The sequence below is a fragment of the Bos javanicus genome, chromosome X (assembly GCF_032452875.1).
Source record: "Bos javanicus breed banteng chromosome X, ARS-OSU_banteng_1.0, whole genome shotgun sequence".
Classification (NCBI taxonomy): Eukaryota; Metazoa; Chordata; class Mammalia; order Artiodactyla; family Bovidae; genus Bos; species Bos javanicus.
In genome coordinates, this window is record NC_083897.1 from 63,327,951 (window position 1) to 63,343,071 (window position 15,121).

General features: G+C 41.3%; 1 protein-coding gene across 4 annotated transcripts in view; it reads right to left on the bottom strand.

The window, feature by feature from the left end:
* Window positions 1-15,121, bottom strand: part of AMOT (angiomotin) — a 68,481-nt gene that overhangs the window by 11,188 nt on the left and 42,172 nt on the right. For all 4 annotated transcript variants that reach the window (XM_061409525.1, XM_061409526.1, XM_061409529.1 and 1 more), the window contains 2 exons: window positions 8,407-8,556; window positions 7,463-7,653 (listed from right to left, as the gene is read on the bottom strand). In XM_061409525.1, the coding sequence (XP_061265509.1) occupies window positions 7,463-7,653; window positions 8,407-8,556 (341 nt within the window). The remainder of the gene's footprint in view (window positions 1-7,462; window positions 7,654-8,406; window positions 8,557-15,121) is intronic.

The window sequence follows — 15,121 nt, forward strand, 5'->3', positions numbered from 1 at the left end:
GGTGCTCAGCTTTCTTCACAGTCCAACTCTCACATCCATACATGACCACAGGAAAAACCATAGCCTTGACTAGATGGACCTTTGTTGGCAAAGTAATATCTCTGCTTTTAAAAATGCTATCTAGGTTGGTCATAACTTTCCTTCCAAGGAGTAAGCGTCTTTTAATTTCATGGCTACAATCACCATCTGCAGTGATTTTGGAGCCCCCAAAAATAAAGTCTGACACTGTTTCCCCATCTATTTCCCATGAAGTGATGGGACCAGATGCCATGATCTTCGTTTTCTGAATGTTGAGCTTTAAGCCAACTTTTTCACTCTCCTCTTTCACTTTCATCAAGAGGCTTTTTAGTTCCTCTTCACTTTCTGCCATAAGGGTGGTGTCATCTGCATATCTGAGGTTATTGATATTTCTCCCGGCAATCTTGATTCCAGCTTGTGCTTCTTCCAGCCCAGCGTTTCTCATGATGTACTCTGCATATAAGTTAAATAAGCAGGGTGACAGTATGCAGCCTTGACGTACTCCTTTCCCTATTTGGAACCATTCTGTTGTTCCATGTCCAGTTCTAACTGTTGCTTGCCGACCTGCATACAAATTTCTCAAGGTGCAGGTCAGGTGGTCTGGTATTCCCATCTCTTTCAGAACTTTCCAGTTGATTCTGATCCACACAGTCAAGGGCTTTGGCATAGTCAATAAAGCAGAAATAGATGTTTTTTCTGGAACTCTCTTGCTTTTTCAATGATCCAGCAGATGTCGGCAATTTGATCTCTGGTTCCTCTGCCTTTTCTAAAACCATCTTGAACGTCTGAAAGTTCATGGTTCACATATTGCTGAAGCATGGCTTGGAGAATTTTGAGCATTACTTTACTAGCGTGTGAGATGAGTGCAACTGGGTGGTAGTTTGAGCATTCTTTGGCATTGCCTTTCTTTGGGACTGGAATGAAAACTGACCTTTTCCAGTCCTGTGGCCACTGCCAAGTTTTCCCAATTTGCTGGCATATTGAGTGCAGCACTTTCACAGCATCATCTTTCAGGATTTGAAATAGCTCAACTGGAATTCCATTACCTCTACTAGCTTTGTTCGTAGTGATGCTTTCTAAGGCCCACTTGACTTCACATTCCAGGATCTCTGGCTCTAGGTGAGTGATCACACTACTGTGATTATATTAGTCATGAAGATCCTTTTTGTATAGTTCTTATGTGTATTCTTGCCACCTCTTCTTAATATCTTCTGCTTCTGTTAGTTCCATACCATTTCTGTCCTTTATCAAGTACATCTTTGCATGAAATGTTCCCTTGGTATCTCTAATTTTCTTGAAGAGCTCCCTAGTCTTTCCCATTCTGTTGTTTTCCTCTGTTTCTTTGTACTCATCGCTGAAGAAGGCTTTCTTATCTCTTCTTGCTATTCTTTGGAACTCTGCATTCAGATGCTTATATGTTTCCTTTTCTCCTTTGCTTTTCACTTCTCTTCTTTTCACAGCTATTTGTAAGGCCTCCTCAGACAACCATTTTGCTTTTTTGCATTTCTTTTCCACGGGGATGGTCTTGATCCCCATCTCCTGTACAATGTCATGAACCTCATTCCATAGTTCATCAGGCACTCTATGTATCAGATCTAGTCCCTTAAATCTAGTTCTCACTTCCACTGTATAATCATAAGGAATTTGATTTAGGTCCTACCTGAATAGTCTAGTGGTTTTCCCTACTTTCTTCAATTTAAGTTTGAATTTGGCAATAAAGAGTTCATGATCTGAGGCACAGTCAGCTCCTGGTCTTGTTTTTGCTGACTGAATAGAGCTTCTCCATCTTTGGCTGCAAAGAATATAATCAATCTGATTTTGGTGTTGACCATCTGGTGATGTCCATGTATAGAGTCTTCTCTTGTGTTGTTGGAAGAGGGTGTTTGCTATGACCAGTGCGTTCTCTTGGCAAAACTCTATTAGCCTTTGCCCTGCTTCATTCCATATTCCAAGGCCAAATTTGCCTGTTATTCCAGGTGTTTCTTGACTTCCTACTTTTGCGTTCCAGTCCCCTATAATTAAAAGGACATTTTCTTTGGGTGTTAGTTCTAAAAGGTCTTGTAGGTCTTCATAGAACCATTCAACTTCAGCTTCTTCAGCGTTACTGGTTAGGGCATAGACTTGGATTATTGTGATATTGAATGGTTTACCTTGGAAACGAACAGAGATCATTCTGGCATTTTTGAGATTGCATCCAAGTACTGCATTTCGGAGTCTTTTGTTGACCATGATGGCTACTCCATTTCTTCTAAGGGATTCCTGCCCGCAGTAGTAGATATCATGGTCATATGAGTTAAATTCACCCATTCCAGGTCATTTTAGTTTGCTGATTCCTAGGATGTCTACATTCACTCTTGCCATTTCCTATTTGACTACTTCCAATTTGCCTTGATTCATGGACGTAACTTTCCAGGTTCCTATGCAACATTGCTCTTTACAGCATCAGACCTTGCTTCTATCACCAGGTCAGGGGTGGCAGCCAGGAGGAGCTACCCCATGCCCGACGTCAAGGGCAGCGGCCAAGAGGAGCAACCCAATGTCCAAGGGGCAGTGGCTGCGTGGGTACAGGAGGGTGGAGAGGAGCTACTCCACATTCAAGGCCAGGAGGGGCGGCTGTGAGGGGATACCCCTCGTCTAAGGTAAGGAGCAGCGGCTGCACTTTGCTGGAGCAGCTGTGAAGAGATATCCCACGTCCAAGGTAAGAGAAAACCAAGCAAGACAGTAGGTGTTGTGAAAGGCATCAGAGGGCAGACACACAAACCATAATCACAGAAATCTAGTCAATCTAATCACACGGACCACAGCCTTGTCTACCTCAATGAAACTAAGCCATGTGGGGCCACCCAAGACAGGAGGGTCATGGTGGAGAGGTCTGACAGAATGTGGTCCACTGGAGAAGGGAATGGCAAACCACTTCAGTATTCTTGCCTTGAGAACCCCATGAACAGTATGAAAAGGCAAAATGATAGGATACTGAAAGAGGAACTCCCCAGGTCAGTAGGTGCCCAATATGCTACTGGAGATCAGTGGAGAAATAACTCCAGAAAGAATGAAGGGATGGAGCCAAAGCAAAAACAATACCCAGTTGTGAAGCTAGAGTAGAGAGCAAGATAACTAAGACAGAAGGTAGAATGAGAGGAAAAACTGAGAAAGGAACTGGAGAAAGGTCTCCACAGTGCAAGATTAGATAGACATGCATAAGAAGTGTGACCAGCTTCTACCCTCTGCTATCTATTTCTTTACTTCCCTCTTTCCCAGATGTACTTGGTCCCAAATAAAAGTGAAACACTGCACATTTGGAGAACAGTAACAACCTGATTTAGCAAGTGCAAAGAAATAAGTTACATGGTTGGTCAGGTGTGTTATCTTTTTGTCTTTTTGCTGCTATTTAGAAATAGATCACCATTTGTGAGCTGAAACTAAAAATCTGCATTGCCAAATTTGTTCTTCTTAGATGAACTCCTACTTGCTAGTAATTTCCCTCATCTACATTAGGCATCTAGAGGGGAATCTTTAGGAACACAATAATATGAAGTTATAATATAGGCTATGTTATTGAGATTATTTATAATAGTCTAAGAAATTAAATAAACCTCAAATAGCAACTCTCAAATGGGGATAATCCCTATTTCATCACCTTTGAAATCATCCTATATGGGGCACAGCAGAATATAGCAGTTAAGTTGTCAAAAATGCAGATTTAAGTCCTGGTTCTTCTGTTTTTTAATAGTTGTATCATCTTGGGGGAAGTATTTCATCTGTCTGTGCTTCAATTTCCTTGTCTATAGAATGAAAACTAGTACTTTGCTCAAAGGATTATCATTAAGATAAGCAATAATTGTAAAGCACTTAGAAGAGCATCTTATAGTAAACACTACATGTGATTTCTTGCATTGACAGCTTTCCCTTTGACAAGAGATGTTTCATAGAATCAAAGTGCCACAATGAGTATAAACAGAAAACCTAATGTCTTCTCACCTGAGAAAAGATAGATGTCTATTTTTGTATTAAAAATCTGTATTTTATTATTCACAGTGGCCAAACACTGGAAACAATCTCAAAATCCATAATCAAATGAATGCATAAAGTGTGGTACATCCATGTGATGGAACACTACTCAGCAATAAAAAAGGAGCAGACTATTAATATACACATTAATTTAGAGGAAGCTCAGAGTAATCATGCTTAGTGAAAGAAATTTAAAAAAAGAGTACATACTATATGGCCTTTAAAAAAATATGACATTTAGGATTTTTTTGCAAAAACAAACTTTTTGGCCAACCCAATGTTGGGCAATGTTGCAAGTTTGCCAACGGAAAAGGCAAACTTACAATGACAAAGAACAGATGTTGTCTGGGGTCAGGCATAGGAGGAGGGGTTCGAGTTAAAGGGGCATAAGGACACTTTAGAATGTGTCCTCTATTTTGATAGTGGATACATATACAATAATATCTTACATTATTGTATATTATTACCAACATTCACCAAATCAGACACTTAAAATGAATAGTTTTTAAATAGGTAGCTTATACTTCAATTGAAAAAAATTCTGCAACTACCATTGACACCACCAAAGCAACATTTCCTAATCATGAAACCTGTTATTTACCTATGAGCTATTATTTTAGGAATATATTAAGTTTGGGATACCAGCAGAATACACAGAAGAAACCAAGCAGGCCATTACAACGTGACACTAGATTTAAGGATTTAAATTGTAGTGATAAATAATTTGTCCTTCTTTCATTTCTTTTCTCCTTCTTTCATTTTTTGTCCTTTCTTTCTTTCCTTTGTCACTCAAACGTATGTTGAGCACTTCCTATCTGCAGCCAATAGCCTAGGCACTTAAAAATTATTCTGAAAGAAAATAATATATAAAGGCTTTACTACAGAAATGGGCAAAGAGCAGAACCTTGGTCAATACATTAAGGATTGGGAGGAGGGAAAGTGAAATCATTGGAGAGAAAATAAATGGCAAGAGAAGTTGAAAGGGAAGGCAGAAAAGCACACAGGTTCTGAAATAAAGTTTTCTGAATGCCAGTTTCCAAATCTGAAATCTCATAAAGAAAGAAAGGAGGAAAAGGAGACCAATCTCCATGGCAGAGCATAAGATGCAAATATTTGGAAAATAGTATAATCTTAGCAATAGAAGGGTCTGGAGGAATCACCTAGTCCAATTCTCTCATTTTACAGGAATTCAAATATAATCTCTCAATCTCTCATGTGGGTTGTATTAATAGGCATGCAAAAGGTACACAGTCCAGATATGGAATGTTTATCCAGGGAACTATTACGAAGTGTTCCTACTAGGTGGGAACTGGCTGCTTTTTATCATTAAATGATAAGCATGCCCATTTTACTGAAAATAGTGATTACATGGAAACTTTCTACCTGGTAATTTAAAGGAATTCAATTTAAATTAAATCTCTTTTACGGGAGCCAACAGACTCTGGAAAGAAATCCATCTGAAAGGGGATTCTCCCCATATTCTAAACTTTCCAGGGAGGCAGGAAAGGGGTAGTTTCTTTATATAAGGCCCCAAATGACAACCTCCTACCATTCCTGAATTTTGACCTGGAGTCTATTCTGAAGTCAGTTTCAATAGCAAACTTCCCAGCACCAACATTTTCTCACACAGCACACCTTCATGAGCTCTAGCTTTCTAAGTTTCTGCCCAAAGATGACAAAAATGCCCTCATCTCCCTTTCATCGTTAGGGTTTCCTGAACAACCTCTGAACAAAGAGTAAGCACAGGTGTTTTCTTGGGAACCAGCAGCTAAAATTATACTTCATTCTGCTTCAAAGCTGCCTACAAACCTCTTGACCATCTTCCAGCATAGCTGGGGCTTCTATGCACTCTATTACTACACTGGCAGGTACTGAGCATACTGTTCTCAGAAGAAGAAAGAAAAAAGACAGGTAAGCTTAAGCCCATGAAGACCTCAAAATCAAGACACAGGCAATTTGTTTAAGGTTTATAGGGGGTATGTGAAAACAGACAGATCACATTAGAGAAATGTAAGCCATCTTCCTGAAGCACTGGGAATAGATTTACAAACCACCAGTCCAGCTTTTAAGCACTGACCTCCCTCTGATTTGGCAAGAGAAGGACTCAAAAATAAATGTATCCACCGCCCCCTCTACACATATTCCAGCCCAAGTCTGGCAACCACTGCCAGACTCTGCTGGCTTACCACATTTAGGAGAATGCTAAAACAACACCAGGATTTTTAATAACTTTCTGTGTAGAGACCTATCTGGGTGCAATATGCTATAGCCTGCCTCAGCTACCCAACTCCAGACCATGGCTCTGTTTCTATCTCCAACATGCACCATCTCCTGATTCAAATTTAGTTTTTGTTTCTTGATGATTACAAACAGCAGCAAGACAGACAAACTGGATAAGAGCACAGTGTCCTCCAAAGACCAATAATAAATGTTTATAACGAGAAGAGGGGAAACACATAAAAGGCAAAAAAAGAAAAAAGAAAAAGCCTCCTGCCACTTTCTCTCCTTTACCAAATGGAATGTGACTGCTTACATGTGATGAACTCAGGGACACTGAGAATGCGGGCTTCAAATATAGACCTTCTCAAAGGGCACAGACAGATTCGGGTTCAGTACAACCTTCGGCATACCTTGGAGGAGCCAGAGCTATCAAATGGCAGTAGCCACTCCTGAGTGACATTTAGTTTTGGAGTGGCATTTCTCTGGAGAAGCTTTTATTCCAGTCCTGGGGCTAAACAAAGAAACCTACACATGTGGCTCAAAAAACCTGAGGCCCTGGGGAAAGAGATGTACACAGCTTGATCCGGTCTGCAATTGTTTAGGCTCCTGAGGAAAGCTGAACTATGAGTCTAGAAAGTTCATCAGTAACTTGAATTTTCCAATCCCATACCCTCAGCCCCTACAGTCATTCAGTCTCTGCATGTGCTGTGCAGTGCTAGTTGCCCAGTCGTGTCTGACTCTTTGTGACCCCATGAACTGTAGCCCACCAGAATCCTTTGTCCATGGGGATTCTCCAGACAAGAGTACTGGAGTGAGTGGCCATGCCCTCCTCCAGGGGATCTTCCCAAACCAGGGATCGAACCCAGATCTCCCACATTGCAGGTGGATTCTTTACCATCTGAGCCACCAGGGAAGCCCCAGAATACTGGAGTGGGTAGTCCATCCCTTCTCCAGGGGATCTTCCCAACCCAGGAATCAAACCAGGGTATCCTGCATTGTAGGTGGATTCTTTACCAGCTGAGGTACCAGGGAAGGCCCAGTCTCTGCATTAACCAGATTAAAGAAAACTAAAAACCACACTTAAGCAGAAACCGAGAAAAAAGAAACACAACATGATGGGGGGAGGAAACACTGGAAAAACTATCACTCAGTCACTTTTCTGTTCTCCCTACCACCCCTGCCCTTCATGCCGAGATTTTACCAGCCAACTACTTACCTCTGAGCAGCTACAGTGGCCGCAGCATCCAGAGCAAAATGTCTCATCACATTCTCCTCCAAGTACTTCTGCTCCCACTTAGTCATGTCAGCTTCCAGGGCCAGGATCCTTTCTTCCTTCTCACGAAGGATTTCCATCAGTGCAGCGGCATTGTATTCTGAAACGTTGGTGGGCTGAGAGTTGCCCTGGCGCTGTTGGGGGAGATGCCAAGACCTCTGACGTTAGTGAGTTAGGACCATGGTGGGCCGAGTCCCATTTGAAGAGTCCTTATTTTTGGACAGGATTACTGCCCAAGCCACTTCAGTTTGGACTCCAATTCAGAAGCTAGGGAAATTCCTAGGACTTTCTACCTTAGGCTTGAGTATGTGACTCTGAACCACAAAAGGAGCCTGCCATATCAAATTGTCATGCTGCTCAGAAAGTGGATCATAGAAACAGAAATTAAAAATCTTGGATTTCATCTCTACCTTTCCTCTAAACTTGTGTGATCTTAAGTGAATCATGCAACCTTTCCTGGGTCTTGATTTTCTCTCATCTGAAATTGAGGAGATTGGGGCACTTCTCTGGCAGTCCAGTGGTTAAAACTCCATGCTTTCCACTACAGGAGGTATGGGTTCAATCCCTGGTCAGGAAACTAAGTTCTAAGATGCCAACCATGGGGCCAAAAAAAAAAAAAAAAGTGAGATGTATGGCTAAATGACTCTTACGACCATTTCCAATCCTTAAATGTCCCAAAGTCTGTTTGTATAGCATTTTTACCTCTTATAAGGCATTAAGGATTGTGCTGCGCTAGGAAGCTAAGGAACCCGACTATGTCTTTACAACTGGGAGCCGCTCTGGAGTAAGACCAGGTAGGGCAAGAGTGTATTTTTCGTTCTCATGTCAGACACTATCTGACAAATGGGCGATCAGGAGCCATCCCACTTTCTGGAAATTGTCCATACCTGCTGGATTCGGAGGGATTCCAGTTCTCTTTCCAGTCGTGTCCGGAGACGGTGCTCCAGCTGCTCTCGCTTTTCACATGCTGCCTGGAGCTGTACAAGAGCCTGCTGCATCTTTTCCACCTTATCTACATACACTTGCTTCTTCTTTAGCTGAAAATCCAGGTTGGGTGAATTGCAAGATGGAAGGAAAGAGAACAACAGGGTCAGTTATATAGAGCCCCCCAAGTCCAGCCCTGTGTTTACATCTCTTCCTGTCCAGTTCCAGGAAAGAATGAATAGCAAGAAGATCCTTCATGAGTAGCAGGCTGCCTTGTGTTGACCATACATAGAATGTCTCAGCAGTTAGGAATTAGGAACTCCTTTTTTATCTCTCCCTCTATCTATGTTTCCCCCCAAGTCTATTTCTATCAAGAGAGTCTTTGCTAGCAAGCTCCTAAGATTCCCATCTATAGATGTCCTCACCTCTTCCCTTCTTTAAACCGCAATATTCTGGGGGAGGAATATCTTATTTTGGTCCTTATATTGGGGGGAATGCTAAAGAATGAAAGGGGGATCCCCAGGGAGAAGAGTTTAATTTGGAATGGAAAGGAAGCCCCTTTATATAGCAGTCTCCCCTTTAAGTAAGAGAAAAAGGGTGGTCAACAAGGAGGCCAGAATTGTCTTTCTGAACTCTACAGTCCTAGTAATTACTCAGTGTCATCACTGCTGTGCTCCTGGAACATTTCTGCCCCTCAAAAGTGAAGGTGCCATGCAATGGTTCAAAAGTCTTTAGTCTCTTCATTGACCAGCACTGTCCCACCAGTTCTTTTTTTTTTTTTTTTAAATTTTATTTGTAAACTTTACATAATTGTATTAGTTTTGCCAAATATCAAAATGAATCCACCACAGGTATATATGTGTTCCCCATCCTGAACCCTCCTCCCTCCTCCCTCCCCATACCATCTCTCTGGGTCGTCCCAGTGCACTAGCCCCAAGCATCCAGTATCGTGCATCAAACCTGGACTGGCATCTCATTCCATACATGATATTTTACATGTTTCAATGCCATTCTCCTAAATCTTCCCACCCTCTCCCTCTCCCACAGAGTCCATAAGACCATTCTATACATCACTGTCTCTTTTGCTGTCTTGTACACAGGGTTATTGTTACCATCTTTCTAAATTCCATATATATGCATTAGTATACTGTATTGGTGTTTTTCCTTCTGGCTTACTTCACTCTGTATAATAGGCTCCAGTTTCATCCACCTCATTAGAACTGATTCAAATGTATTCTTTTTAATGGCTGAGTAATACTCCATTGTGTATATGTACCACAGCTTTCTTATCCATTCATATGCTGATGGGCATCTAGGTTGCTTCCATGTCCTGGCTATTATAAACAGTGCTGCGATGAACACTGGGGTACACGTGTCTCTTTCCCTTCTGGTTTCCTCAGTGTCTATGCCCAGCAGTGGGATTGCTGGATCATAAGGCAGTTCTATTTCCAGTTTTTTAAGGAATCTCCACACTGTTCTCCATAGTGGCTGTACTAGTTTGCATTCCCACCAACAGTGTAAGAGGGTTCCCTTTTCTCCACACCCTCTCCAGAATTTATTATTTGTAGACTTTTGGATCGCAGCCATTCTGACTGGTGTGAAATGGTACCTCACAGTGGTTTTGATTTGCATTTCTCTGATAATGAGTGATGTTGAGCATCTTTTCATGTGTTTGTTAGCCATCTGTATGTCTTCTTGAAAACTATAAAACACTGGTGAAAGAAATCAAAGAGGACACTAATAGATGGAGAAATATACCATGTTCATGGATTGGAAGAATCAATATAGTGAAAATGAGTATACTACCCAAAGCAATTTATAGATTCAATGCAATCCCTATCAAGCTACCAACAGTATTCTTCACAGAGCTAGAACAAATAATTTCACAATTTGTATGGAAATACAAAAAACCTCGAATAGCCAAAGCTATCTTGAGAAAGAAGAATGGAACTGGAGGAATCAACCTACCTGACTTCAGGCTCTACTACAAAGCCACAGTTATCAAGACAGTATGGTACTGGCACAAAGACAGAAATATAGATCAATGGAACAAAATAGACAGCCCAGAGATAAATCCACACACATATGGACACCTTATCTCTGACAAAGGAGGCAAGAATATACAATGGATTAAAGACAATCTCTTTAACAAGTGGTGCTGGGAAATCTGGTCAACCACTTGTAAAAGAATGAAACTAGAACACTTTCTAACACCATACACAAAAATAAACTCAAAATGGATTAAAGATCTAAACGTAAGACCAGAAACTATAAAACTCCTAGAGGAGAACATAGGCAAAACACTCTCTGACATACATCACAGCAGGATCCTCTATGACCCACCTCCCAGAATATTGGAAATAAAAGCAAAAATAAACAAATGGGACCTAATTAACCTTAAAAGCTTCTTCACATCAAAGGAAACTATCAGCAAGGTGAAAAGACAGCCTTCAGAATGGGAGAAAATAATAGCAAATGAAGCAACTGACAAACAACTAATCTCAAAAATATACAAGCAACTCCTACAGCTCAACTCCAGAAAAATAAATGACCCAATCAAAAAATGGGCCAAAGAACTAAATAGACATTTCTCCACCAGTTCTATATTAAAAGAACACAGGTCATTTGCGACTTCTGCCTCACTCTTGAGCCTGAGTTGATAACATTGGACTGTAATCTCTTAACTTTCACTCTGGGACCTTTAGGGTATCTAAAGATGCCAAATAATGAATCAAATCTAAGACTAAATGAGATCACATATAATAATTATTTCTCTTTGCAAGTCTATGAACCATAACCAAAAACAAAAGCTGAAGCAGGCTGGGACTAAGAGTTTGAGTTCTTTGTACCCTTGTAACTTCCAAGGCAAATTCCACCATGGCAAATCCCTGATTCCATTGGAAGGAAGGAATGAAGAGAATTCCAGAGCTTTTAAAAGAAGGCATACACACCCTGGGGGGCTCAATGGTAAAGAATCTGCCTGCCAATGCAGGAGATGCGGGTTTGATCCCTGGGTCAGGGAGATCCTCTGGAGAAGGGAATGGCTACCTACTCCAGTATTCCTGCCTGGAAAATCCCATGGACAGAGGAGCCTGGTGGGTTACAGTCCATGGGGTTGCAGAAGAGTCAGACACAAATTAGTGACCACACTACCAACAACAACAACAACATATTTACTCTCAACATCTAAGAAGACAGGGGAAAGTACAACTTTCCCAAATTGTTAGGAATGAGCAGATGATGCTCCTTAATACTTAAAATGCTTGTGGGAGTGCCTCTCTTGCTAATAAATCAACTCATGGACTCTTTCTATAGCAGAAATTCTTCCCAGCTGGTCACATCTGTTATTATTATTTTCCTGAAATCTCACTGCAAAGACTTAAATGTGAAGATATTATTGATAACATGGTCCAAAGGAAATTCAAGAATTCAGCTCAACTCTAACTTTCCAATAAATTCCCAAGCCCTTGAGATACCTAGGTAGACAGTTGCAATGTAAGAGGTTACCCACTTTACCAGCGTTGCCCCCATCCATTTAGCTGGAGCAAAGCCAGCAGAACCAACCTGACTCCCTCATCGCAGAAACTAGGAAACAGATTCAAGGAAATGTGTCCAAATCAACTGCTCTCTAGAATGTCCAGTTAGACAACGATGGTACATGCCAACTGGGAACCTCTCCTTGTCTTTTACCTGCTCTCTCTCCAAATTAGAGTCGCTGAACTTTCTCTAGGTAGAAGAAAACTTCTATTTTCCTACCAGACTTGTGTTACGCTTTGCCTAGGTGACTGGGAAAACCTAAAAAATTTGCACTACATGTCTTGACATTTCCTTTCATTCCAAGGCCTAGTTCAATCTAGCCTTGTAAACCAGCTGAGGCAAGTTATAAGTCTAAATGCTTTTATCCATTAGACCTTCACCTAGGAAATAAAAGAAACAAAAATTGCCATTCTCTTTCTCTTAATAAGCTTAAACCTTTCTTTCCTGGGATATGTGACTATTTGTAATAACATGGACTAGGGCAATCGAGACCTTTAAGCCATGGACACCCCTGCCTTCTTATTTGCTAAGCTTTGAATAATTGGAGAGCAGAAAATATCCTCTATCCTTCACCTTTTGGGTTCCATAGTCCTGATGAGCTATTTAAAGCTGAATGCATTTATTTGTGAATCACTCTGAAAACCCTAGGGGAGCCATGCAATGTTAATGCAGAGAATGTCAACTATAATTACTGAGGCTTACAGCAGTTATACTTAAAGGCAATTAAAGTTAGATAGCATGCAGTTCTTGCCTTGATGGTAAAGTACTGCAATGTAAGGTCAGAGAACTGAAAAATAATCAGTCCAGGGCTAGGTGTCTTTCTCCATGCCCTGTCTTTCTTCAGAAAGGTACCCTCAATGTCTTAGCTAAGGAATCCCCAGCAGTAGAAGTCACTGAGCTAACCATCTGGAAGGGAAAAGCAATAAAGGCCTAGAGTTTTCTGAGTTGGCTGAAGACAGTTACACAAGTCAGACAACTTCCACAAGCAGGCTAAGAAAAATCCCATTATGCTTTGCCACTGGGATGGTTTTCCACAAGGTACCAGGACCTCTGTGGTTGGCATAACTCTTCTACTTTCTTTAAAGAAGAAACAGTGCAGCTCAAACATAAACACCAAGAAAGTGAAAGTGTTAGTTGCTCAGTCGTGTCCAACTCTTTGTAACCCTATGGACTGTAGCCCATCAGGCTCCTCTATCCATGGAATTCTCCAGGCAAGAATACTGGAGTGGGTTGCCATTCCCTTCTCCAGAGGATCTTCCTGACCGGGGGATTGAACCCATGTCTCCTGCATTTCGGGCAGATTCTTTACCATCTGAGCCATCAGGGAAGCCCTATAAATACCAAGATCACCTAGTAAATGCTTAACCCCTAGATAATTTAGGATACAAAAGGACAACTGTTACATACTACCAGTGGATACTACCAGTGTAAGACCCTATAAAGATGCACTCAATGAAGTCAGCAATCTTCAAGGTTATATATTCTATGTTTTCTAGGTCTCATCTATACACAGAAAATACCACAGGTCTATTAGGCTTATTAACTCCTCTATTATCCTAGACTTTATATGCTTCATTTTTACCTTCATCATGGTAAACCCCCTTTTATTTTCTGCCTCTCTTCTGTAAAACTATCTCATATGCTAAGCTCCTCAAACGTTAGCTTGGTAATTAGGACATCCTGAGTCCTCAACTTCACGTTTCAATGCCATGAGAAATGTCAGTGGTTCCTTCCAGGTAAAGAAAGAGCCCATAGAGGAAAGTGGTTAAGGTCATGGGCTCTGGCCTCAGGCTACCCAAGTCCAAATCTTGGCTCTCCCGCTTACTAATTGTATGAAATCTGAAGAAAGCTACTTAATGTCCCTAAACTTCATTTACTCATTCATCAGTAGCATAGAGATGATGATAATTTGATATACCTCTAGAAGGAACAAATGAGATAAAAATGAAGTGCTTAGTAGAGTGTCTGGTACAAAAAGTACTCAGAGTTGTTTTTCTGTTTTAAAGAAAAAGTTAATGCCAAATCGCACATCCTCTAGTCCTCTCAACTTGGAACATTCACTCCAGATAGCCTTGACATGGTTCTCATTATCTCAATAAGTCTAATTATCACATCAATTAAGGCATTAAAAACATAGCCATTTTGCCCCAGGAAGGCATATAACAAGGAGGCCTCAAACCCCTTGTGCAACAGAGCTTCACGTATCTTTAGAGGGCAAGGCCTTTCATTGGAGATACAATTAGAAGCTGTATTCTCTCAAAATGATACAATTTGGAGGGCACTTCTGCTTTATGAGAAATATTTTTGTTGTTGCTTAGTCACTAAATCGTGTCTGACTCTTTGTGACCCTATGGACTATAGCCCACCAGGCTCCTCTGTCCATGGGATTTTCCAGACAAGAATACTGAAGTGGGTTGCCATTTCCTTCTCCAGGGGATCTTCCCAATCCAGGGATTGAACCTGAGTTTCCTGCATTGGCAGGCAGATTCTTTACCACTGTGTCACCAGGAAAGTCTGAGAAATACTTTACCTATAGTCAAAGGTACTGTTTAAATAAAGACACTTAGGCAGACATCATTCCCTGCCCCACCACACACATTTGTACACACACATCAGAAATTTCCATTTGACAGTAAATTGAAAGGTAAAGGTGGCAATCAGGAGACTTGGGTTCTAGTCCCACCTCCACTCTTAATGGTAATTTCCTTCCCTGTTCTCCCATTTGTAAAAAATGAAAGAGGTTTTCAGTTCAGTTCAGTTCAATTGCTCAGTCGTGTCTGACTCTTTGCGACCCCATGAACCACAGCACGCCAGGCCTCCCTGTCCATCACCAACTCCCGGAGTCTACCCAAACCCATGTCCATTGAGTCAGTGTTGCCATCCAACCATCTCATCCTCTGTTGTCCCCTTCTCCTCCCACCTTCAATCTTTCCCAGCATCAGGGTCTTTTCCAATGAGTCAGCTCTTCGCATCAGGTGGCCAAAGTATTGGAGTTTCAGCTTCAACATCAGTCCTTCCAGTGAACACCCAGGATTGGTCTCCTTTAGGATGGACTGGTTGGATCTCCTTGCAGTCCAAGGGACTCTCAAGAGTCTTCTCCAACACCACAGTTCAAAAGCATCAATTCTTTGGTGCTCAGCT